Below are 25,260 nucleotides of genomic sequence, written 5' to 3' on the forward strand. Positions count from 1 at the left end.
AATGATTTTAATAAGGCTAATAAAGGTCAGATATGACATAAAACTCAAGAGGCATTAAAAGGATGCTCAGATTTTATTGGTAAAAAAGAAAAAATACAACTGTCCATGTTTGTAAGTGATGCAGACTTTGTTTTAGCCACAGAACAAATAGACTTAAATTATCTGTATTTTAAGTTATAACTAGACTGTTAGAAAGCAAATAGTTGCTCCTTGTCACTGAAAGCGCCATTAAGACAACTGGAAACACAGAAATCTCCTCGATCTAAGCTGCACAATTAGTTGTTTACTGAAACCTCCAATGTACTATTAGCAACTTCCATGTTTTTACCCAAATACTTAACAGTGGTTTCCACAAGATTTCCTGGACTTTCCAACACTCTGATGAACTTTTAGGAGCTACTTTGAATTGTGAAGGATCGCATCGAGATGGACAATCTGGGCTACTTTGATAAAACATGGAGTATTTACAATTTAGGAACTTTGATCAAAGACATAAATTCCAAATAATTTATAGCTCTCAAATCTGAATACAATGACATTAGAAAACACTGGTAAATAGTGACTTTGTTCTCCATCTATAAATGACATAAAGTGCCACGTTCCTCATATAAAAATATACTCTTCAAATTGTTTTGTAAGTTATATAAAGCCTAAATAAACATTTCTGAATACATTAAGGGTGCTGTCCAAAAATAGCTTTGAGGCCTTTGATCCTCTCATACCCCCTTCTGTGTGGTTAGGGCACATGCCATCCACCCAGGCAGGCCTAAACCGCGCTGGAAGGCCTTGTGTAAGCAGAGGCCATGATGTGGAATTCCATGTCTCTGCCGTTCATGGGAATGTTGGATGTATCTGAACCTGATTGCACCTCTATGGAGTTCCACTGAGGCTTACATGCTTTTCTCAGAAGTCAAGAGCCCTCCGAAAACAAAACAATGAACGCAGTCAGGATTGGAAGTGCCGCTGAAACTGACAAGTTGGATGCTTAAAATAGTATGCCAGTGGTTTCTGCCTCTTTGGCTCTGGGTGTAACAAAGGGTCTGGGCCCTGAGGGGGAATATGTCCATGAGAGCAGCACTCGACAGCACCAACCCCCCAAATTACTAATGTCCAATGGAAAAAAGAAAGAAATGTGACTATGTGAGTGCAAAAGAAAAAGAGTTAATATAAAGAAAAACACCCCATTGACCACTGATAATGTATAAAAAATGTAAAACTGGATTTAGCTGTTTAGTGGCTGAAGATGTGTCTCCATGTGACTATAAATCTGTTACTCCCAGCTTGAAATGTATCAGTAGCAATTGAAGATCACAAAAGACAGGAAAAAATGTTAGAGCAATTGAATTCGCTATCCATCCTATAAGACTTACAGTTTGAATGTTTTTGTGATATTTTTACATAAATAATTTTGTTTTATTTTCAGTGTTCAAACAGAATACAGTGTGAGCGTACAGTTAAAAGTATTCCACTGCCATCTTTCAATCTTCATCAGGAGCTGGTCGTTATTCTTGGCAGTCCAAAGCACTTTGCTTCCAGTTAGCGTGTAACAAGTCTTCTCAATAGTCCTTGTTGCCCTCGTGTGCACGACATCTGTAAGCTACATTTTTGCAACTTGTTGTCTTCAAAATATTGCTTCGCTCAAGGCAAAAAGAGAAGATCAAATCCATTCACCTGCAACATGTTTTGCAACATGTCACAGTTTTGTACGAGTACGCAAGCCAATGTGTCTGAAATATTCATGTCTGTTTCTCCCAAACCCTCCAAACCTCATGATCCATTTTACGTCTGTCTTCCCTTGCGTCAAAGAATTCCAAATAGGATGTCAAAATGTGCAAAATGTTGAATAAATACTTCCAAGTCCTTCACTTCAAATTCCACTTTGAATCCCCTTATCTTCAACCCTTGTCCGTTTCCCATCCTTACCCACTGCCCCAACTCTTTGTTCGCTACTTGCAGGTGAAAACTTCAGATTTCTCACTGCAGGTGTTGCACTTCACAAAACAGCACCAATGGAACTTGCAGTTGCACTGCCAGACACGTGTGTAGTGGTGCGTGTTGTAACCCCGGCCACAGCACATCACATTACAGCTGTCTGTGTGGGTCGAGGTGCCGTTGCACAGCCTCCCTCTTGTTCCTGTGCTTCCTGTCGCTGTGTCCTCCTCACAGTAGTTGGGCGAGCGCTCCAGGTAGACCAGGTCCGTGTCCGTGGGCTTCTGGTAGCCCCGGGCCTCTTTGAGACGTAGGAAGGAGGGTTGGCGGAGCCGCGAAGCCCGGACAGGCTCTACTTGAACTGCTTCGCTATAGCGTTCTTTAAGCAAGTAGCCAATCTCTCTGAACTTTGGCAGGGTGATCCAGCAGGTCTTAGTGGTACAGGAACCAGATACACCATGACACTTACACTCCAGCTTCATCCGCTCCTCTAGGATCTGATCACATTGAAAGTAGGGGTTAGGTCAGAATAAATTGAATATATAAATATATTCTGTGGGAGAAATGCATAAATGGTAACTGTGTCATTTTGAATTCACATGTCCATGGCTTGAATTTGAAACAGTTAATAGTAATTGCATATCCTTGAAATCTGTCTCTTTTGGTAAATTGGGCTTTCTGCGGCCATTTCAACTTTCAGCACACTGACCAGTATGCCAACTTTATGTCAAAAACCTGGGGAAAATAACTCATACCCCAGAACTGTAGTCTCTAATTAACTTTACCTTTCTTCAGACCACAAAATGGCGTGACAGCCCGAGAAAACTGACCAGAACTGTTGTGCAACCGTGCTCTTATAGAGTTACATTGTGGTCTTAACCAGATTTATGTTATCATGCGTCATCTGAAAATATTTGTATTTTTGCAGACAGAGATGACAAAATTGACAGGTGACTCTTTTCCCTTGAGACTGAGTTTGACGCTGAGGTGAAAAAATGTAACCTCTCATTTTATAGTAGATACTTGTGAAATAACAACACAGTATGGGTTTGAGGGACAAAGCCCATCTCAGCTCTACCCCTGTCCCCTAAACGGCTATTACATTCTGGTGGAAGTTTACTCTTGACTTTGTGTGCGGTGGTGCAGAAGGGTGGTCTTTGGTGCTGCAACTGAGAAAGGAAGAGAGAAAGACTTGCAATAATATTCTCTGTCCTGACTTAATGTGTAGTAATTCAGTGAATGGACTGTAGGACTGTGGCACAACTCCACATTTGACAGCTGTATCTGCCAAGTCATACATCTCTGTTACACTCACCCACCCACACTTGCATGAAAACACTCTACTGCACAGGAGATTCATTAATCATCTCAGCATTTATATAGTTTAGGAACGTTTATAGTAGCTGTTGCAAATACACCACAAATACGTTTTCAGAATCATGGACTGTCTGTGCCAGTTTAGCCCTTTTCCTCTTTCTGCATAATCTTACACATGTATCGGTAAACCCTAAAACTAGATGAGATGGATATCATTGTATGCATTTAGCTGGCATTACCTTTCGCCCTGCCTCATTGTTGTGCAGGTTCATCAGCCGACGAGCGTTTTTCTTGATCTCTCGGGCGTCTACAAAGCGCCGCGAGAACTCCACGCCATACTTGACGTCAGCTGAACAGCCTCCCCACTTCCAACCCTCCTCTTGGTCGTGGTAGCCCTGCTTCTCTCGGTCACAGCCGCACTGGCTCAGGTTGCCTTGGCTACAAGCTGCAGTCACTGCGTGGGCAACTCCAGCTGCAGTGATGGCATATGTGAATGCTGCCTCCCTGCTGCCTGAAGAGAATAGAAAGGAATCTGAATAAATCTGATTTGGAGAGGAACATAGCATTTTAAAAGTACTCTTATTGTTTATGCTCCACCAATTTTACACATGAAATGTAGTTTACTTGTTATTGGGAGTGCAACTCAGTCTGTGAAAGCAGTTGTGCAATGTCCTCTTGGCTCGACACTTAACATTTTTAGCCTGCGTTACAAGCTGTGAATCTTGGGTATGAAATAAGTGACATTGTGCATCAAACAAAAGATGCCAATTAGTTAGACAATAGGAAATGTAGGATCCAACATTTCTGGGGCTTGTCCCCATACTAGAGACTAAGACTCATGTATATTACAGCGTCAGCTTCATCTCTGACCATTCTTATTTTACAGACCCTGCACACCCACACAGGTAACTAAGTCTAGCTAATTAGTCCTCTGCTCAGGTAGAAGCTATGCTGGAGCTGCGTGCCATCACTAAACTTCATGAAGCAATAAGAATGATGATGGTGTAACTTCTCCCTTCCAAACATGCGACAAGACTAAGAGGAGGGTAAAAGAGGTGTCAGTCACACAGAATCTGCACACACCCACACAGTCCTCAGAGGAGGCCTTCCTATCAGGCAAAATAGATGATGCTGTTAGATGATGTGTATGTAATTGTAATTAAGTACCTGTTACTCAGTCGTAGCCACTAGTTTTCAACAGAAGTATATTTACAATCCCTGTATTTATTAATGTCATGTAGAGGAAGAGGTTGTAATAGTCTTCTGAGTGTGTGAGTGTGTATAATCTCACACTGTGTGTGAATGTATAATAACTCGCTGATATTTTCCTTTCTGCCCTGTTTGATATCTCTGATCTGCATCAGTAGTCAGTCACAGTTAGAACAGTTATCAGTATAGTGAAGGAAACACAAGTGACATCTACTGGCTGACTATAGGAGCTTTTTTCTGGATCGGCACTCATGGAGTTGCTGTTGTTGTAATGTTTTTCATCAATGGAGTTTCTCACGCGGCTTAAGTGTCAGTCTGTGTCTGTCTTAGGCGGTCCACATTATTACAGCAAATGATACTGCTATGTTACATGTTGAAATAATCTGTGGCCAGGCTTGACTGAGATGTGCCTATTTCCAAGCTTTTGTATGTCACCATTTGAACTTCAGAATAAACACATTTATATTTATGGCGTGGAGGGGGAAGTGAATTTATTGGCACAACAATTGGTAACAGGATATTCTCCCTCTCCAATCAGGATAATGCTGGGCCTTCGCCCTTCTCAACAGCCCAGAGTATTAATGCATGGCGTCTCTGTAGAGGCGATTCTAATGGCTCCCTTCCAACCTGACAAACTCCCTCGCTGAAACCATTGGGCCTGCGGTTCCCCCGGTCCATAACTCATAACAAACTCTGAAGTCTTCTCTCATCAGGCTAAATCCACGACCCATTCAGATATATTGTATGGTGAGCATTTCTCAAGGCATCAGGCGCATGCAATAGCCAAACAGCCATCTCCTCGCACTGTGATTTGTTTTGATTGTACAGCAGTGCATGCAGGGTTCCATTGTTGCCATCCAGCTGCTGGAGCTGACTTCAATTAGTGGTTAGCATGGATCTCTCTGGTCTTTCTCAATGCTTAATGAGTTCGCAGGCCTGGCAGGTCAATCAAATGAAGTGGCGGATGGTATATTAGCGACACAAGAGGGGGTATGGCCCTGTCTTCCATCCCCTTTTTTAAAAACAGCAGAAATGGACAAGAATGGGATGAGGCAAATGACCGATTTTACTAAGACTCCATGAGCATGCCTGGAAATCTGATACGTTCACCCCCGTTAGTTACAACGTCTAATTAGTTTTTACACAGATATAATTAGCCTTCAGCCTTAATCTTCATTTTTATTTGGTAAAACTGTCGACATTGAGAGGACATGAGGAACAACGCTGGGCCCAAAGTGTCTCTCTAAGCTCTTATACATGCCACAAGAGAAAAGAGACATTTCCTCTGACAAAAGAAATAAAGGGATCCAGACGTCTGTCTGCCTGTCTCCCGTGTAGAAGAAAGTGATTGCTCCCAGAGCTGCTAGATTAAACATTGATCCAAACCCACAGCAAGACCGCAACAAAACATTTCGGACTGAAATACAATTTATATAAGAGGTTCACATTAGGAGCAAACAGGCTTCTGTGAGAAATGAAACAGTGAAGAATGTTGTCTAAAACCAGGGAGATGTGTTAGTTTCTGTGGTTGTAAATACTTTCAGGGGATGGCACACCCAGATAGGCCTCAGACCAAGCTTCATAAGGACGTCTTCACCATCCATTTACGACTGCTTGGCTGCAACAGTGTGTTGCAAGCACAGTGATGTTCCACACATCAGCTACAGATTGAACCTCCTTTGGGGACGCTAGCAAAGCCTTTTGAGTTGGACTTTTTTTGTGTGAGTGTCTCGACAAGAATTCATTGTGGTTGTGTGGCAAACAGAAATGCCTTCGTTAAAGTTTTGCCACCCGTCTCAAAGCCTGTTTCACGCCACTTCAGCTGAGCTATGCTGCAGCTTTTTCTCATGTCACTGACGAGATTTACAGGAGTTCTGAGGACAGCACAAGACGAATGAGAAGACAGGCTGATGTGAAAGCACACAGCTGAATGGCAGCTGAACTGCTCATTCATACATAGCACAGTTCTTTGAAATTCAGTGATTGGGAAGTCAGGCCACACGGCTCAGTTTTTGCTTAGAAAATCCAGTTAACATAGCTGTTGTTCTGCTTGTTGCCTCTCATGCAGTTTGATCTGACTGTTGAGAAATGTCTGTGTACAGGTATACAGTCCTAGGATTCACATTAGCTAGTATACAAAGGTAAAAATAAGTTTTGCCTCTGCAGCACGTCTTAGGGGTTTAAGGCACTAACCGTGAACCACAACATCCCTAGTCTGATTCCAGCCGAGGACCTTTGTTGCAAGACATTTCCCAACTCTCTGTCCTCATTTCCCGTCATTTATCTAGTGTTAAAATTGCTAATAAAGTGAGAAGTGCCAAAAAACAAAAAGTTTGGGTAGGGGACAGTCCTGTTCAGTTACCCCACAAGAACTTTATTTCAAACCTCTGCCCTTGCAGCAACTTTCTTACAATCTCTCGGTGTATTTTCCTGATTTCCTACTGTCCATTTTGAGGTAAAACATTTAAATCTGAATTTCAAACAGACTGACCTACTCTCAGCTCTTGTCCAAAGACTGTCCTCTCGCCCAGGGCTGAGCAGTTCCACCGGCCGTAGCGGAACTGGTACTGACACTCATTGATTCCCAGCTGGGCACCTTCGCCAATGACGATGATGGCGTCGGGGCGAGTTTGACACAGGGCCCTCTGACGGGGGGCCAGTCCCGGTATCTTGTTGCAGATGATGTTCGCACCCAGAGCAACCACAGAGGACAGCGCCCTATAGACACAGGGAGAGGGAGATTAACAATAGAAGTAAGAACATCTACAGTTTTTATGAGGAAATATAGGTAACACAGTATGTTCAAGGGAGAACAGACTAGAAGAAATGGAAAAACAAAGATTTACCTTTGAACATATTCAATACATTGATATATAGTTTTGATTTGATCTGGTTGATAGTTGATTATGATTTGACAAAAAAAAAAAAGTGATGCCATTTCTTTCCAAAAAACAATAAAAGTTTTGCTAAACTTTTCATTTCAGTCGCCAGTCATGAAGATAAACGAGACCAAATCAGAAGATACAGCAAGACCATACTCTGCATCATTCATCCTTACCCCAGATCACATCATGGGTAATTTAACGGACCTTTACAAAGACATGAAAGAGGACAATAGTTAATTATAGAAATGGGACTAAATCCAGTTCATTTCTGTCTACCCCTCTCTCCTTCTCTCTGTTACAGAAAACATGAACCACCACAGCTATTTTAGGTTTCAGGACCTGCCCTTGTTATGAATGAGAGGCATGTATGGTGCAGCAATTATTCTCTTTGTGAGGGCCTGGGTCTTTTAATGTCATAAGAAAGAGCCCATTACATTGGCCTGCTCCTATAGGGAGACTGTGAAGTTGTCCAGTATAACTCTTTTCCATATGCTGCTTTCATATTCTACTTGTCTGACCAGGTGCTCCTATGACAAAGTGGCTCTGGTGTAATGTGTAAATCCATAAGAGCAGGTTATCTCATCAGCTGCAGGCATATTAGAACAAATAAAAATCATGTAGATTTAATATTGGCTTCATTCACCCAAATCTTCAGTCACTCTTTATAAGGAGTGGATTTATGGCACAATGTTAGAATGAAAATGACATAACTGCTCATATTATAGGGAAAAACCTGCAGGCCTTGTTCCGCGGTAGTCTATGATTCCATTGTGGAATAAAATGAAGTTGATTGAACGACACAAGTCACGCATTTCCTACCAATGTTTCCTAAATTTTGGCAGAGTGGGTATTCCAAGTTACATTTTTTCCATTTCCATCCATCTCGCTGTCACGCCAGAACCAAATGTAACCACAAGAAGAATTCAAAAATACATCCATTTACGTCATTTAGCAAAGTTAAGAGCTGGATTTTTTTTTTCTTTTTAAAGTGAAGAAACACGTCGTACATTCTCTCGTTGTAATAAAACCCCGCAACAACCACACTGAGCTTTCTAAGTGCGATCTGACTTGACTAGATCCAGTTTCCCGGTGCGTAATTGGCCATTTGATTTTGCGCGTAAGGAACAGCCACCTGCACATGTCAGGGGAGCTTCAATTCACACTGACTGATGATGAAACTGAGCAAGTGCATTTATAAGAAACCTACAGGTAGCTACCGCTGGTGAGGATGAGGAAGATCTGTGGGTAGTAGACGGACAGCAGCGCACTGCGAGACGAGATGATGAGCATGGTTGCGCATTGAACACCACTTGTGCTGCACTCTTGCGGTTTGAAAAAAAAAAAAAAAAACTGATGAAGAAGGGAAAAAAAGAGGATGAGGTGTGAACAAATATATCCTTTGAAGTCCAAGTCCAGTTCAAGGCAGGAATGTCGCGTCTTGTTTCCGCTGTTGAGAGGTGGTGTCTTCAGCTAGTGCAGCCGTGGCGCGCTGCGACAGCTCCAAGCTCCGCTGTCCATGTGCTGGAGATGAGAGGCTGCATCCCTCGGCCGAAGTGCGCTCTGCCACCTGGGCTGACAGAGGACTGGGTGGGAAAAGAGAGAGGAGGGGAGGGGGGTCCGCTGGGGTTCCGGATGTCCGATACGCGCTGCTCACGTCTCTACAAGTGAGACTGTTGTGGCATTGGAAGGGTGGGAGGCAGTGCCCCCCTCCCTCCTCCTAAACTCTCTCTCTCTCTCTCTCCCCTCTCCCTCTCTCTCCCTCTCTCTCTCTCTCTCTCTCAGCCTTGGTCACAACAGGTAAAGTTTTATCTGAATTGTCAATATTTGGATTTGCATTTGGGGTTTTCGCTGGCACCAGCATTGCCTGCTGTGGGATCAAACCTGTGACCTTCTGGATACAGCTGTGCCACCATGCCCCCCCCCCCCCCCCCCCCCCCCAAAAAAAAGTCAGTGTCGAGAGTTACATTAATATAACACTCAAAATCGTAATTGTCATTGTCAATGGCACTTAGCCAAATAACTGCATGACTTATAAATCACGTTATACGTAGCCCCTATATTTTATTGTTATAAATATTAAAGTAACATGAAATCATCTTTGCTTATTAAAGTTTAGTGAAAAAGTATAGCAAAAAAGTTGTAGTTCAGCTGTAGTCTGCGATGCTGTGGGATGTACTCGCCAGTAAAGCTGCCTAGAGCTGGAATAATTAGTTGATTGATTCAATGGCTGATTGACATTCCCCATGTCAGTCACTATTAAAACAAAAATGCTGAAAATGTCTTGGTCCCAACTTCTCAAATGTGAGAATTTGCTGCTTATATTTGTCTTATTTGGCAGTAAATATATTTGGGTTTTGGACCACCGGGCTGTGGCAAATTATAATTGCCATTTTCGACTCTTTCTGACATTATATAGATAAAATGATGTTTAGATTATTTGAGAAAATAATAATCAAACAAATCAGTAATGTTAATAATTTTTAGTTGTAGCCCTAAGGATGACTACAGAAGACTAAACTGAATTTGTAGAAGAAAAATCCCTGTAGAGAAACCCCTTTTTTTCTTTGCAGCCTCCAGTACTTTACTGCCCGATTTTCAGTTTCTCGCTCATTGGCTCCTCAGGAGGGCAGATGCTTGCTGAAATGCTTCAGTCAGTCAGTTGATCAGACTCTGTGGTCTTCCAGCTCATGCTGTATATTCTGCTGGTGTATCACCAACAATACGCCCTCATGTGGTTGCATGAAGGAAAATGTCATGATCATCCCCGAACATCCAACTAAATATTGGTGCTTAGCTTGCACTGCAGTATCAGTAAAGTTGGAGTTGATCGAGTTCTGAATTTTGATGAACAAGGCATATTTTTTGTGAGACTTTAAAAGAGTATTTTCCCTTTTAAAGCAGGAAAAGTTGCCCTACATGTCACATTCTTCTATGTGGTGAATAGTCTTGTTAAACCCATGTAGTCTTTGAGGTGCCCAAGTGTAATTGGATGGAAAGGCCAACGAGGCCAACTCAAAAGGAATTTTTGCTGTTTCTTCCTTTTAAAGATGTTCCCTGCAAACAGTGCCCTGTTTGCTGTGGAACTTTGAAGTGAGTAAAAAAAGTACAATGGGAGGGGACAGTCCTGTTCAGTTCCAAGGGCCTTCAAAGGATGGGGCGTTTTATAGGTCTACTTCACAGAGTGGACCAAGGACAAAGTACATATTTTCTTCGCTTGCTGTTGACATTTTGGAGACTGAAATTTGAGACATTCTTAGCTTTACTTGAGCTGAGCAAATAACCACAAAGAGATAATATTAATAAAATTTGTTCCAAAATGAGATATAAATCATCTGAACAAAAGTGGGACCTTCTTTTAGAAAATTATTGAGGGTAGTATTGTGGACGTGAACCATTTAATTTAAATTCTCAGCAGTTGCCAACAAAGCATTTTGAGAGATAGCAGTGATTTGGAGTATAAAAGACTAAAATTCCTTTCATTCTTTGGCTGTCGTAAGATTGGCCTGATCCTTATGCCCACTCAGACTGTGTGTAACTATAGCTGCAGTCAGATATACCCACTACTAAAGAATGAGAAGCAGATTTGCCACTAAATTGGTCGTGGTTGTTGAAACCCCGTCACAGGAGCTCAGGCTGCAGCCATTCCAGTGGACAACTTGCAGATAATGCCTCTGGCACGGGGGCAGTAGAGGCAGAACCCATTGTCTATGTGTGTTCTGTATGACTTCCACTCAGTTCCTCTGTCTCTTTCTCGCCCCCTCTCCCTCTCTCTTTCTGTCCAAATAATCCTCCTAAACCACAATTTCCAAAGCCAAGATAGCACTTAAGCAGTGTGCACTCACTGTCCTGGCATTCGCACACTGATATCTGTTTCTTTTCATATTTCTGTGTAGAAGACGAGGTGAACAGGGAGACATGGGAAGTGTATGGCTGCACAGGAATTTCTTTTTTTTTTTTTTTTTTTTTTCACTGCCGCACGGGACATCAGAGCAACAATGACAGTGGCTGTAAAACTAACATTAATTGTGTCTTTTTATTTCTTGAGACAGCTGTCAGAGTCTTGATGGGAATGGGTTTGATAGCATCATCCACAATACAGTGATGAATGACAGGCATGGAGACGAGTAAGGCGAGACTGGAGCAGTGATGCAGAGGGGCCTCAAGCTGGATGGGAGCCTAAAAAGTCCAGATTAATAACGGTGTTTTATGGCTATATGGGATTTTGCGTTTATCTTGTCCCAGAGCCCAGAATCCTCAGCAGGGTCCCTGAGTGGTTGTCGAGGAAACAGGGGTTGTTGATCATAATAGTAAACATCTTATAAATGATCCTAAGTGACGTTTCTCTTTACAATAGTAGGGCCCATGGGTGAGTTAGTGTCAGGCATTGCCAGTCCTGTCCCCACATAGTTGAAAATGCAGGAGGAGGACACACAGCTCATCAGCAGTCCATGAATTCAGGAGAAATTCATGCAGAAAATTAATGGACTGTTCCCCATGAATTCAAGAGGAAAAATGAATAGAGCATTGTAAAGTGATATTTTGTGTTACATTGCTGGTTCAAAAAACAGATGATAAAACCATTAATGCTTTAGAAAGCACACTGAACCTCAGGCTGAAGTCACGCTTGCATTAGTTGATTGGCATCAGCTGCTTCATTCATGCTTCACAATCATTGGCTCACAGCTGTGACTATCAGCTGACTAGTAACTTCCAATCAGATTCATGAGGGTGTACAGCATGGACATAACACTTTGCACTACCTCTCATGGCATTTCTGCCCACAAATATTCACTCTCTTTCTCATTCACTTCCCATACACAGCTTATAGTTAGTGATTGCTCTGATCAATGTCTATTTATTACCTTCATCAGACATGTGACCTTGCATCCTTTTCCATTATGGGGGGCAATGTTGTAGGACAGCAATGTAATGTGACCTTACCTGTCCCCTGCTGACTACTTCATGCCAACACTGTTAGTAGCTGTGGCTGTCTCAACCACCCCAACCTGCCCCTTACGTGCTGAGCCTTTGTTATTTTTATACCTCCATGCTGGCGACAGCTGTGGAGAAGAAGACTCTGTTTTCAGTTTGTCCGTCAGTCCGTATGTCCCGTTCTGAATGTGATAGCTCTTTAACACCTTGTGGGGATGCCTTTAATTTTGGTACAGATGTTCACTTGTGCTCAAGGATGAACTCAATAGAATGTGGCGGTCAAAGGTCAAGGTAACTGCTACCTAACAAATAACTCCATAAGTCATACACCAATTATAACACAATTTAACACAAATGTCTAATAGGATAAACTGATGAAGTGATGACATGTCATATGCAGTTAAAGGTCAACTTCTCTGTGACGTCATTACGTTCTGCAAAAACACTTCAGGCCATTATTCAGTGCTGTAACTGAGGAACAGAAAGGGAGATTGTGACCATATCTCCTGCAACTTGACGGCTGGTGGAGGCATAAAAATGGTAATTACAGTTGATTTCACTAAGATTTAATGTTAATGTTTGTCGTTGTATTCCATAAATTCCACAAATATTACAATTCACTGAGCAAAAACACAGTGTCTCTTTTTGTTTTCTTGTAATTATGCCCTAATAAAAATGACTGACTTAATAGCAAGACAGAACAGATTTTTATGAAGTATTCTTTTAATGACATAATCAGCAGTCAAAAACAAAAATAATTTATTCATATTAAAGTGAAGCTCTTGAAATAATATTATATTGTGGAGTAGAGAAGGTCTTTTATGTCCCTGAAAACCAATTTAGTTGCCAGGCAGTAGAGAAAAAATCAAGAGCCTAAAGTATAACAATGAATAATAAATAAAAGAATACCCAATGCACTATTTGCGTCATCAGTATTACAGAGACCATCTGAGAAAAACACGCAACAAGCACACCCAAGGCCTACCCCACTGCTGACAGTCACTACATATGACATGCAAATTTACAGCGCATTTAATAAGGCATGAGCCGACAATAGCAAACAACGAGATTTTGGTTCATGTTAAATCCGACTATGTAAGCAGCATATTGACTTTCCACAATTATTGTTAATATTAAAAGATATTAGCCTGTGGCTCATCCTATTGTTTATAAACACAAACACAGACGTCTTTGGTGCTAAACATGTTAAATTGTAAAAAGTGAAATATTGTGATAATATTCTGTCTTAAAAATGTAATTCTTGTATGAAACATTTAACATTGTTGACAGTAACAAAAGTATAGAAAAACTCCAGCCTTATCCAGGCTGTGGTCATGTACATATTGTGTGTGTCTCTGATCTCTTAAGACACCCTGATGGATTTAATTTGTTAAGGTCGGATAAGTGCCTATGGGCAATTGTGGCATATTCAGTGTATTCAGAAAGTATTCAGACCCCTTCACTTTTTTTATGTTGCAGCCTTATGTTTAAATCATATAATTACATTTTTTTTTCCCTCAAACGTCTACACTCAATGCCCCATAATAACAAGGATGGAAGAAACTTCCAGAAGGACAACCATCACTGCATCACAGGGACAGGGAGACCGGTCAGGGTTGAGGGAAAGCTGAATGAAGCAAAAGACAGAGATAATCCTTATTGAAAACCTGGTCCAGAGAGCTCAGGATCTCAGACTGGGACGAAGGTTCACCTTCGTTCACCAATGCAGGACTGGCTTGGGGACAACTCTGTGAGTGTCCTTGAGAGGCCCAGCCAGAAACCTGACTAGAATCCAATAGAGTCTCTCTGGAGAGACCTGAAAATGGCTGTTCACTAACACTCACCATCCAACCTGACAGAGCTTGAGAGGATCTGCAGAGAAGAATGGCAGAAAATCCCCAAATCCAGCTGTGCAAAGCTTGTAGCGTCACATCCAAACAGACTAATCACTGCCAAAGGTGCTTCAACTAAGTACTGAGTAAAGGGTCTGAATACCTTTGTCATTGTGATATTTCAGTTCCTCCTTTTTGATAAAATTCTGTTTTCGCTTTGTCAATATGGGTATTGAGTGTAGATTAATGAGGGGGAAAAAAATGAAATCTTAAGGCTGCAACATAAGAAAATATGAAAAAAAAGTGAAGGGCTCTGGAAACTGAAGTGGCCTTCAAGCTTTGCTGCAATGTCAGAGGCATTGTTTAGACTTTAATATGGCGAGACAAACACATGGTCCTTGTATCGGTAATGGGGTAAAACGCATGTTGGAATGCACAAGAAATGTGAGTGTGGTTGGTGAAATAAATATTGCCCCCTGCACTGCGAAGGGAATACAGTGTGTTGCAGATAAAAAACAAAACCACCCTCGGGGTTAACAGGCAAGAGAGTATTTATGACACAACTAAAAGAAACTACTTTGTAATCAAATCTAATTTACACTGTTCAGAGCATCCATGAAACCCGAAAAGATGACAGAGGGAAATTGTTCCCATGTTGCAGAACAACAATTCCACTTTTGAGCAATTATTTTCTTTGAAGCATCTTGAACCTTTTTGAGAGCAGATGATGGGAGGGCCATATTTTCAACAGTGCCATGAGGTACATAAATGTCTTCAGAAAAGATTCCTTTTATGCAAACAGGATTTATGTTTTTGGTGTAGAAACACAGATTTTGTGTGGTAAACATGTTGCAGATGTTGACTAAATGAAAAGGTTTTGAAATCAAATCACCAAAAGGGAAAAATTACAAGACCTGTTGTCCTCATAATTTCATGACTGAACACCTTCAGACATTATCACCTTTTTGTTCATTTGAAACTGTTCATGGTACCTGGCTTTTTTTTTTTTCCCACTTTCTGCAACAATGGTACCTCACTCTGCTTTTTAATGGCTTTCCTTCATCTGTCTTTATTCAGTTGTAACTGCAGAGGGAGACAAAGCACCAGAGAAGAGCTAACTACAGCTCAGACATCTCTGGTTTGGGTCAAGCACGTCCTCTTCACACCAGCGTTCTGTCTTTCATCGAAAGAGAACAGCAGCCGTAATGTGTTTTCTCAAACAAACACGAGCATCGTGTTTTAAACAGTTCAGAGAGGATTTATCACCATATCACATTATCATTCAGTCCAGTATTAATTTGCTAATGCATACTTGACATTTAGCCGAGAAAATTCATCTCTTTGGTCCCATTTATGTCATATTCTTTACATGTTTGGTGAAATATTTAGCGTTGAGCCTGAGGAGAGTTTGATATTACCTCGTCTCAGCAGTTTAGAGGCACTCGTAATGTATAAAGTTACTAATTTTGGGATCCTCAAGGGGGCTCTTTACTCCTATGATTCAAAGAACGGGAGGCAAAGCTGTCCAACAGCCCCGTCACTCCCAACACCCCTCAGTAGTTCCACCATCTTGGTTCCTACCATCGAAATTTCAAAATTTAACCGTCATGTTTGTTCGTGTAAACGCAGGACACGTGACACTTTTCGCTGAGGATCTCAAAGCTTTTAGTGAACATAAAATCAAAATATAATTGTGTTTATGGTTGCTTTCCACAAAGCTGGAGTCCTAGGTTTTTTGAACACACTAAGCCTTTGAACAACTGAACTTCAAAGCTTATTTTTATGCTTTATTCCTCCATCAACTACAGCTGCTAGGATTTGGATCCTTTGTTCACTCACCTACGGACAAAATGTAATTTGCAGTCTTGTAACCATCTTTACTTACAAATAGAAACAGCAGCTAGTTATTAATAATTGACAATAGGATTTGTAACCCATTAGATCTGGTAAACTGTCCGTAGTAACTACAAAAACAGATCTAAATCACATGAAGTGCTTTCTAAATGCAGAATCCAGTTCCACTGCAGAACCACATTTGTCTTTTGGCACCATCCTGTTCCAGAAATATGAAATATCTATTAGTAAGATCTACTTAAAGGATAATCAAGAGTTATAAATACAACCCCCCCACCCCCCCAAAAAAACAACAAAAAACAATACTTTTAGGAGTTGGGAGTGTGGGTGTGAGTGTGTGTGAGTCATAAGGCCCTTGATCCCCCTGTGTAATCCTGGGTTCACATCCCATCTGCTGTATTCTGTACTGGTGTCTTTTAAATGTACAACACTGTGTGGCTCAGATCAGGGCCCCAAAACCAGAGGTGATGCTGCTTGACATCCTCGGATGGATTGTCACTAACAGCAAATCATTTTAATTTTCCTAATTGTGTGGGTTTTTTTGTTAGTTTTTTAAAAAAAATATTTTATATATATTTTACTTTTTATGCAACTTGTCATGCATTTTTTTTTTTTTTTTTTTTACAAAGAAAATGTGTCAGGAATAGGTTAAGAGCACCATTCCTCCTTTTCACTCTTGTAGTTAAGCAATGACTACATGACAAGTGCTCATTTTTTTAAGGAAACATGTTTAATTATAGAATTAATAGTATTTGTCCATTGACATCACCAAAAATTGTAATTCCACTGCAGCTGGTGTGATCCAGTATGACTTGATTTGCTCTGTTAGTAATTCATATGTGAAGAATTATTGCACTGGGGCTTTGGGAATCAAACATGTGTTACACTTCTGTAAGTTTCTATTCCCTTGAAAATACTCAGCCTTTAATGGGTTGGGCATTGTCGAAACACACTAAAAATCGCTCCCACTCTCTTTCTCTTCCTCTCTAACACTCACACACACAAACATGCACACACAACCACACAAATTGATATAACCACGACCTCTTAACCGGTTTTAGCAGGCTCTAATAGCTCAAATCAAAGAAAGTCAAGAAAAAAAAACTTTCCTAAGAGTCACATCATGTTACTGCTGACCTTGCTGATTGAGTTTGCTCACAATCACACGGGTCAAGGCTGGGGTGAGGCCCATGGATCATTTAGTTTAATGGCTGCTTCCTGCCTGCTCAAATGTACGTGCCGCATTGTAGGAAACGGGGAGATGTAATGTAGTGTGCAACCATATTATTTACAGGATATAATGCAGAGGGGGAAAGGGGTAGAAAAAAGGTGTGCAGGGAAAGAAAGAGAGGCAGAGAGAAAAGCACCTATAGAGAGAGGGGAAAAAAGAAGGAGTTCAGTGGGACAGGGAGAAAAAGATCAACAGCAAGAAACCGAGAGCCGGTGGGGAAGAAAGAGATGGTGACAAAGGCGGAGGGAGAAAGCTCTACTAATTTTGTGGCCTGTCTGTGTCACCAGCACCCTGTTGGGACGACAGATGTGCAGATGATGTCATGTAGAAAGGGGATAGGGCGGGAGGGTGGAGCGACTGGAGCGCGGGAGGACAGTCGACAGGCGGAGCCTTGATCTGAGAGAGGGAACAGGGAGAGAGGAAGGGAGGGAGAGAGGGAGCAGGACTGTGGCAATCCTTCATTGCCCTGCAGTCACACAATTATTCAGTTTTTCATGAGATGTAACTCAGTATAGTTTAAAAAGTGTGCGTGCTTTCCAAAAAGAGCTACTTGTGCTTCTTCACAACCTTCTACTGTTAGTTGAAAGTGTTTGCATGAATGTGAACCACACCAGTTCAAAGAAAACAAACAAACAAACAAAAAAAAAACATATGTGTTTGCTGTGCAGTCGTTATTTTGCACTGCAGAGGTAACAAATGTGCTGAACTGGTGGTTTTAGTTGCAGGACCTCTCACAAAGCGCTGCCTCTCCAAACCACACAGGCCATTGGAGCTATAATTTACTTAGTGCAGTCATTGCTGAAGTTTACCCTCCCATCCCCTGACCAGCCACAGCATAAGAACCCAATTGTTCTCGTGGTCTGCAGTGACAATGGCTGTTTGTGGTCATCCAGAGAAAAAGAAAGTGAGAAATGAGAGAGGGATTGAAGAGGGGAGAGAGTAGAGCCATACGATCTAGTAATTTGTACCATTCACTGCTAAAGATATAGTCAGGGTCAAGCTCAGAGTAGGGGGTCAGGGTGACCACTGAGCCCTGTCGGGACGGCCTCAAGGACACGATTTTCCCAACGGTCTGCCTCGTGTCCTGTGCTTTAACCCATCCACCTCAAACGGCTAGAACTGTGTGGCCAACTTTAGCTTGCTTGCGTTTCAGCAACAAGCTTCCCAGCCTCCTCTGCCCCCCACCTGCACCCTTTCAGGCCAATTGTGCTGGCATGGCAGAGGGAGAAATTGAATGAATTAGGCAGTCGGATGTTGCCTAATGGTCGTACTGCACAAATGCAGCCATTCCTGGCATTGTTATGTGTTCGAGTGAGACTGAGAGGGATTGTGCTCTTCGGTCCAGTGCAGGAAAGCAGCTAATAAGTGAGACAACCTGTGGGAATCAGCCCAAACCAAAAGAGGACTGAGGCAGTCTTTCCCCCCTCTGTATTTTTGTTAGCTTTACTTTTTGGGTCTGCTTTTAAACATTATTGATGGGTGTAATGAAGGACGACGATCCAGTCATTGATTCATTGATTCAGTCATGACTGAACACGTGGCAGTCAACTCAAAATGAGATAATCATGTGAAAAAAGTAGCACCTCCTCATTTAAAATGAGCACTCAGGGAAAAAAAAAATCTCCACACTGAATAAAATACAGCATGAACTCCTGAAGCGTGGCCCTGCACCGACACAGCTCGCATACACAATGTGAACACAATGCGGCTTTTCAAGCAGATAAGACACTGATAACTGCACAGGCCTAGAGTTACAGATGGCAGCTGCAGCCCACTGTTGTTCCTCTCTCTCTTGGGGAAGTGGCTCTGACCTGAGCCTGAGGACACCCTTGGCCCTGTGGGTAATCATTGACCTGTTACCTGTGGCAACCAAGCCACAACATACTGTACTTCCACTGGACTGCTGATAATAAAGCGATAACGCAGGGGCACGGACACATTCAGACAGTAGCTCACGCATGTGTGCTCACACTGATTTCTAAAAGATGAAACCAGATATAAGTTACACTAGGGACATGTGCTCATCTCAGGAAGTCCCAGGAAAAGCTATTATCCTTTATTCATTTTTATTATTTCCTGAAACAGGGCGTTGTTGTAAAAACATGCATGCTTAGCCAACCTACATTGTATAAACACAACTTTAATAAAAAAAAGTATTGGGTGCATACCAATCACAAAGGAGGAGGTGGTCAAAGGGAAGCTTTGAAGCAGCTTAGATGATGATGATAGTGGGAATGCTCCAATCCAACCTTTTGTCCTGGTGCTGACTCTAATACTTCAATTTATGGTATCTGATTCGGAGCACTGATCCAATATCAGGAATATTCTTTCCCCCCAAATGAAAACCTTTGCCTCTCTTGGTGGAATTTACTGGGATAATTTTTAAGTCAGTAATTATGAGTGTCCGATTTCTGTGGCACTAAAACCAGTGACACCAGTGACAGTGACATAGGAACTGTATTTAATGAGGCACTTTCATGTGCTTGGTGAAGCTGGATTGGGCCCGATTCCGATCCATTATATCAGATTGGTGCATTTCTGGATGAGTATTTTCTCTGTTTGGTGCCAGTGCAGTGGCCAAACCGAGCTCTGCTCAGGAGTTTGTCAAACTCCACACCTTTTAGACACTTATCTCGAATCAGATTTTTGAAGTCACTAAGTTGGGAAAAGGTCTGAGCAGTGTCATCGATCAAGTCTTGAGGTTTTTTCATGGCGCTAGGTGGGGCGTGGCACGGCACTGCACTGCAGTACGTTTGAGAGGAACAGGCCAGGGTACCATCCGAGGAGGGTAGGTGGTGAGGGTGGTGGGGGAGAGAGACAGCAGTTTGGCCCTCAACGAAGCCTCCTCCCACTTTTTTCCACACTTCCCCCCCGCCACCACCTCTCCTCCTCTTCCTCTTCTGAGCTTGCTCCTTCCTCCTCTCCTGTCTCTAGGTGCTGTCTTTGGGTACTCCATGCAGAATGGTTTGTGTCTGAGAGCAGTGGCCTGAAATAAAACTGAGAGGGGTCTTAGGCGGCGGAGAATGCTAGCTTTGTCTCAGCTGCCATCCACACTGTCTGGAGACATGGTAGGGAGAGAACTCAAAGAGAGTGTCTGATTGCAAATTAGTAGTGCCAAATGGAGTGCCCTGGCCACCTCTACAACCCCTTTTCTCTCCTCTCCTCTCCTCTCCTCTCCTCTCCTCTCCTCTTCCTTCCTCACCTCACCTCACCTTTTCAGACATGTTACTGGTTCAAATTGTGGAAATAAAAACTGGTCAGAGAAGGTTAATAGTGATAATAGTGGAGTCGATACTTTTCTCTCGTCAATACTTTTTTCTTAATTGAAGTAAGCGAGTGATTGAGGATACACACAAATCACAGAAAATGAAACATTGATGAGTATTGAGTGCTGAAGTCCATTTAGGTGTAAGGTTTTGGATGATAAGTGCTTAATACTATACCTACATTATACCCATCAGCGTGACTAACATCTCTTAATATACTTAAAGTGACATTTCACTTTACTGAAACATTTTGAATTTCTACTGCATTCCTGTTAGGGTTTGATAGCTGCTGCTTGGCATCGACAAGTAACTGTAAGAAAAGAGACAAAGAACAGGAGAGAGTTAATTACTAAATGTTTCCTTTACCCGTAGTTCTTTTATATCTTCAGCAAATTAATTCAAACAAATTTAAAAAAATATGAATAGCATCACCGCAAACCAGCCATAGCAAAAGAAAATGAGTTAAAGTAAAATGACAAATTGCTTTATTATAAATGCTGCTAAAAAAGCAAGATAAAATAAAAAAAATATAATAGTATTTACAGATCAATTGTAAGTTAAAAATAAATTACATTTTTGGGCTTGCTAAAATTACACCTACAATATCCTACACCTTCATTTACCCTAATGTGTAATATATATATATGCAGTAGAAGCTGTAGTAAGAGGCTTGAACTCACATGTCTATATCTGAAACAAATACAGACTGCTGCACAAAAAAATTGAACTTTGTTTGATTATATAATGTCATTGTCATAGAAAAAATCTAATATATTCAACAATGTTTAAAATATTTGATTTTCCATGATAAATGTTATTACAAATTGTGTAAGTATAATTATTTGAAGCATTTACTCAGAATTGTCTAAGGTGAATTTGCAGCACATTAGTGAATTAAAATAAAAGTGCACACACTGCTTTCATTTACAGAGCAGTCTTTTTAACCAGTGGACCAAAGAGTTTTTAACACAACACTCAGTTTTATTTTACTTTTAAACACTAAGTATTTGGATAGTAAAAATTATCTGTGTGTGTGTGTGTGTGTGTGTGTGTTTGACTTGAATCACAACAGGTGATTCTCCTTCAATATAAACTTGTTCCACCTTCTAATCCCTGTTATCTGTAGCCTACATACTCAGCCTATAGGCAGTAGAGCTGTAGAACACACACACACACACACATACACACACACACACATTCCCACTCCTAATCCTATAGTTTCTTTTTGTGCTGATGGATATAGGCACACTGTACAGAGCATGGTCAATGAGTGCAACTGTAATATCACCTGTCATTACAGATTTACCAACACCCAATACACTCGCTTCTGTTGTGCAGGTTCACAGTGGGACTGATGCTTCAAATCATGTGCACAGAACAAAAAATAAAAAATAAAAAAAATCCAACACGCAAACAGTGTTTTATCCATGGACAGCTGGATAAACAACCCTGTGTTCTACTGGACAAGAGAGCATTGCCTTTTTAGTTTATTATTAATTTAGGTATTTCTGCTGCTTTCAGAGATTATTATAACAAATGTGTTTTTAATTAAAAAACCTTCCCACAAATTTTATTTTAAAGGACAATAAAGCTTGTAAATGAACTCAACTGATTTTCACAATAAGAGGATTTTAATTAACAAGTTAATTTAATAATGAACTTTTTACTACTTATTCACTAATTTCCATATCACTATATTTCTTGAAGGAGTGTGTTAATAAAGATTCCAGGGAGTCCATATAAAAAGTTAATTATTATCAAGGCCTTTAAAGATTGTTATCTATATTCTGAAAACTGATGCACTTAATTTAACATGCACTTTAATTTCTGTCTCTGCATTTTAAATAGTGACTCTGCAGGGGTCTCCCCTCAGCATAAATGGAGTGTAATATGTCTTTTCCTGTCTATATGTTGTTCGTACTGTTTTGTCTTTATTCTGCTGAATAACAAAACTTCTAAAGTGGATAATATCTATCTATCTAGAGAGAGAGAGAGAAAGAGAGAGAGCACATATGAAAAATACACTCTACTCTATTAATGTTGTCATTCGCTTACAAGGAAACTTAAAATTACTGTATTTTTCCATTGCTCTCAAACAATAAGAATATTGTTTAGTACAAAGTCAAAGTACAAATTGTAACATGAAACGTTGGTTTATTATCAACAACTCAAATTAAGACTCATATAAACCACCATAAGAGATTTATTGTAGCTCAGATGTTGCCTGTCTTTGGGACTGGGGGTCATTTTTAATCACTTTTTTGAATGTCGGACTGGTCCTTTAACAGCTCTGTCTTGCCTCATCCCCACAGCTGATTAATCAATAAAGTGTCTGTGAGGCGAATCGGGTAGCTCAACAGGTCTGGGCTTGTCCTCCGAGTCACCTGTGGCGTGGAACTGGGTGACTGGGCCTTCGTTACCTTTCAGACGGGACACCACTGCATCAGGCTCATTAACGCGGCCAAACAGGTGTGAGAAACGCTGCCTTGCGTTTCCTCAGCCATAGCACAAACAGAAAATAATTAGCTGTTTGAGCTAAAGCTGTAGCTGGCATGGCAGATGAACTTAAGCTCGGCTTGAAGGTGTTTTCCAGCTCCTGTCAGAGCTTTTCCAGCGTCGTCGGGCGCTGACGCAGCCATATTTATGATATTGGGGATCGTTTGTTTTTGTTGATTTTCTCCAACCCGACCCCTGCTGCTGGCTTGAAAAACATATTTTAATATTAATGACACTTTAAAGCTAAAACTTGTAAGCTTGCTGTTAAACATTGGAGTTAGGTGGGGGTGGGTTTCACAGACAGAAAGCATGGTGTATTATTTCTAAAATAATCCCAGGCGGAGGTGAAGTCTGTGCACAACGTTGAAACTGTGACTTTACAGTGCTCTTGTACTTTAGTGTAGTTTTAATCTCTTAAAACAGCCTGGTGTTATTCCTTTAATATTCCCAAATGATACTGTCCTTGTTTATAATGTCGCGGGGGTTAATTTAAGCAACTTTCAACTCCAAAGTAAAGTGAATGACACCGTGAAAATGTCTTTTTTTTTTTCATAAGGCTGACATCAGGTAAGTTCACAAAAGCAAACAGTGCTTTTAAGATCCGTGGGGGGGGGGGAAGGTGAGGGAGCCCTTAATAATCGTCTCAACACAGCCTGGTTTTTGCAGATATTTTAGTGTGATGTGCCTTTTCTTTTTTGTTTTTTTTTTCCCCCCCTTTAGGAGACATTAAATAAGCAGCGCGGTAGTGCAGGCTGCTGCACACCCAGGCTGGTTGTATAACGGGGCTTCACCTCAGCTGAACTTGACGCATCTGGTTCATCGGCGGCGCAGGACGCACGGCGCAGTCTGCAGCCTGTGTCCCCATTGAACCGAGCTGGATGGCCGGCGAGAGAGAAGCAGAGAGAGAGGGGGGGTGGTGGTGGTGGTGGTGGAGGGGGGGACAACTCTTTCAATAGCCCGGTAGCTGCTCTCGGACACTTTCTCCCAACATATTCAACATGACGACCCTTTCTGCTTCTCAGCCTACAAATATTGTCGTTTTGTGCTTTTTATTTTCTGCTCGCACTGGGTCCAGACACATAATAGAGGACAAGCGACCGTCTAGGAAATATAAAGCCCGCGGACTCGGAGTTGGACACCCCGGAGGAAGAGACCATCCAACTTGAACTTGACACCTATTGGTGCGTAGTCTTAAATTTACCCTTTCTCTTTGTAAGGCGATTTTTTTTTTAGAGGTTTACATTTGCGTAAAGTGCGTAAAAACAACAACGATGACGGACTTTTTAAGCGTAAGCTTGCAGCGGTGTCTTTCCTCCAGACTGGGTCAGTGGATATTGACACTGTTATGACTGAAACGATCCACGGTCCTTGGGGGGAAGTTTTCAGCGTGCTAAAAGCAGGCGCTTTCGGAATAACAGCTTAACATCTTAATATAATCGTCTGTAAATTTGACAACAAGTCCCTAACATCGTCTCGTCTTTACGTGAAAATGAAATGGTCGCCGGGCTGTAGATTCTCCCTCGCAATGCAAGAAAAGAGGTCGCCTTTTCGTGCCCTAGTTTCCCTTCGCAGAGAGGCATAATCTTTCCCTTTGTTATCCCCGATGCACAGATAGGCAGCCGGGCACATCACGTCAATCCAGCGGAAAATATCTCTGCTCTCCAAGTGAGCAATTTGTAACATATCAGTAAAATGTGCATTTAATTAGAAAAGCGGCGTTTCCCGAGCTGTTCACCCTGAGATAATCAGTGTATGTAAGACATGAGACATATGGTAGAGCTGTGCGGTTTCCCCTGATGTGTCACTGTGGTTTCCCTCTGAGAAGTTTTTGATGAAATTAATTCATTGAAATCTGAGAGGAGCTAACCCAGCAGTAGCTGAATGTATTTTTAATGGTTAAAGGGCCTGTATGGTGCTTCCTGGCTGTTTCTCATGTGTACAGTGAGCTTGTCTGAAAGACTTGCATATATATTTTTGAAAGATAGAAACTTAAATTCTTTTGAAAAATTAAAATGAGGATGTGAGTGCCAATATTTATTAGGTATTATATAGATATGTGTGTGTGCGTGTGTGCATAGGGAGTCATAAAAAGAGCTGCACATTCATCAGGTAGTACACACAGATTTGCCCATTAAACAGCAAAACAAATAAGTGTTTTACAGGTTCATATAGAGTTCATTCTATAGCCTAAATCATTTCTTCTTGTGGCTATAGGTTATTATTTGAAAAAATTGCAAATTTCCCTGAAAAATAATCCGTTTTGACCCTCATCTTGCTGTGAGCAACTATGGCAAAAAGCATTAGTGCAC

General features: G+C 41.4%; 1 protein-coding gene across 1 annotated transcript; it reads right to left on the reverse strand.

Moving 5' to 3' along the window:
* Window positions 1-61: 61 nt before the first annotated feature.
* On the reverse strand, window positions 62-8,680 carry wnt7ba (wingless-type MMTV integration site family, member 7Ba). The gene is made up of 4 exons (XM_071502267.1): window positions 8,548-8,680; window positions 6,947-7,173; window positions 3,486-3,757; window positions 62-2,426 (listed from the first exon to the last, which is right to left on the reverse strand). The coding sequence occupies exons 1-4, from the start codon at window positions 8,628-8,630 to the stop codon at window positions 1,947-1,949; spliced, it is 1,062 nt and encodes a 353-aa protein (XP_071358368.1). The 5' UTR covers window positions 8,631-8,680; the 3' UTR covers window positions 62-1,946.
* Window positions 8,681-25,260: the final 16,580 nt, after the last annotated feature.

The sequence above is a fragment of the Trachinotus anak genome, unplaced genomic scaffold, assembly GCF_046630095.1.
Source record: "Trachinotus anak isolate AG129_WGS33_773 ecotype Australia unplaced genomic scaffold, CSIRO_AGI_Tana_v1 ptg000018l, whole genome shotgun sequence".
NCBI classification, from domain to species: Eukaryota; Metazoa; Chordata; class Actinopteri; order Carangiformes; family Carangidae; genus Trachinotus; species Trachinotus anak.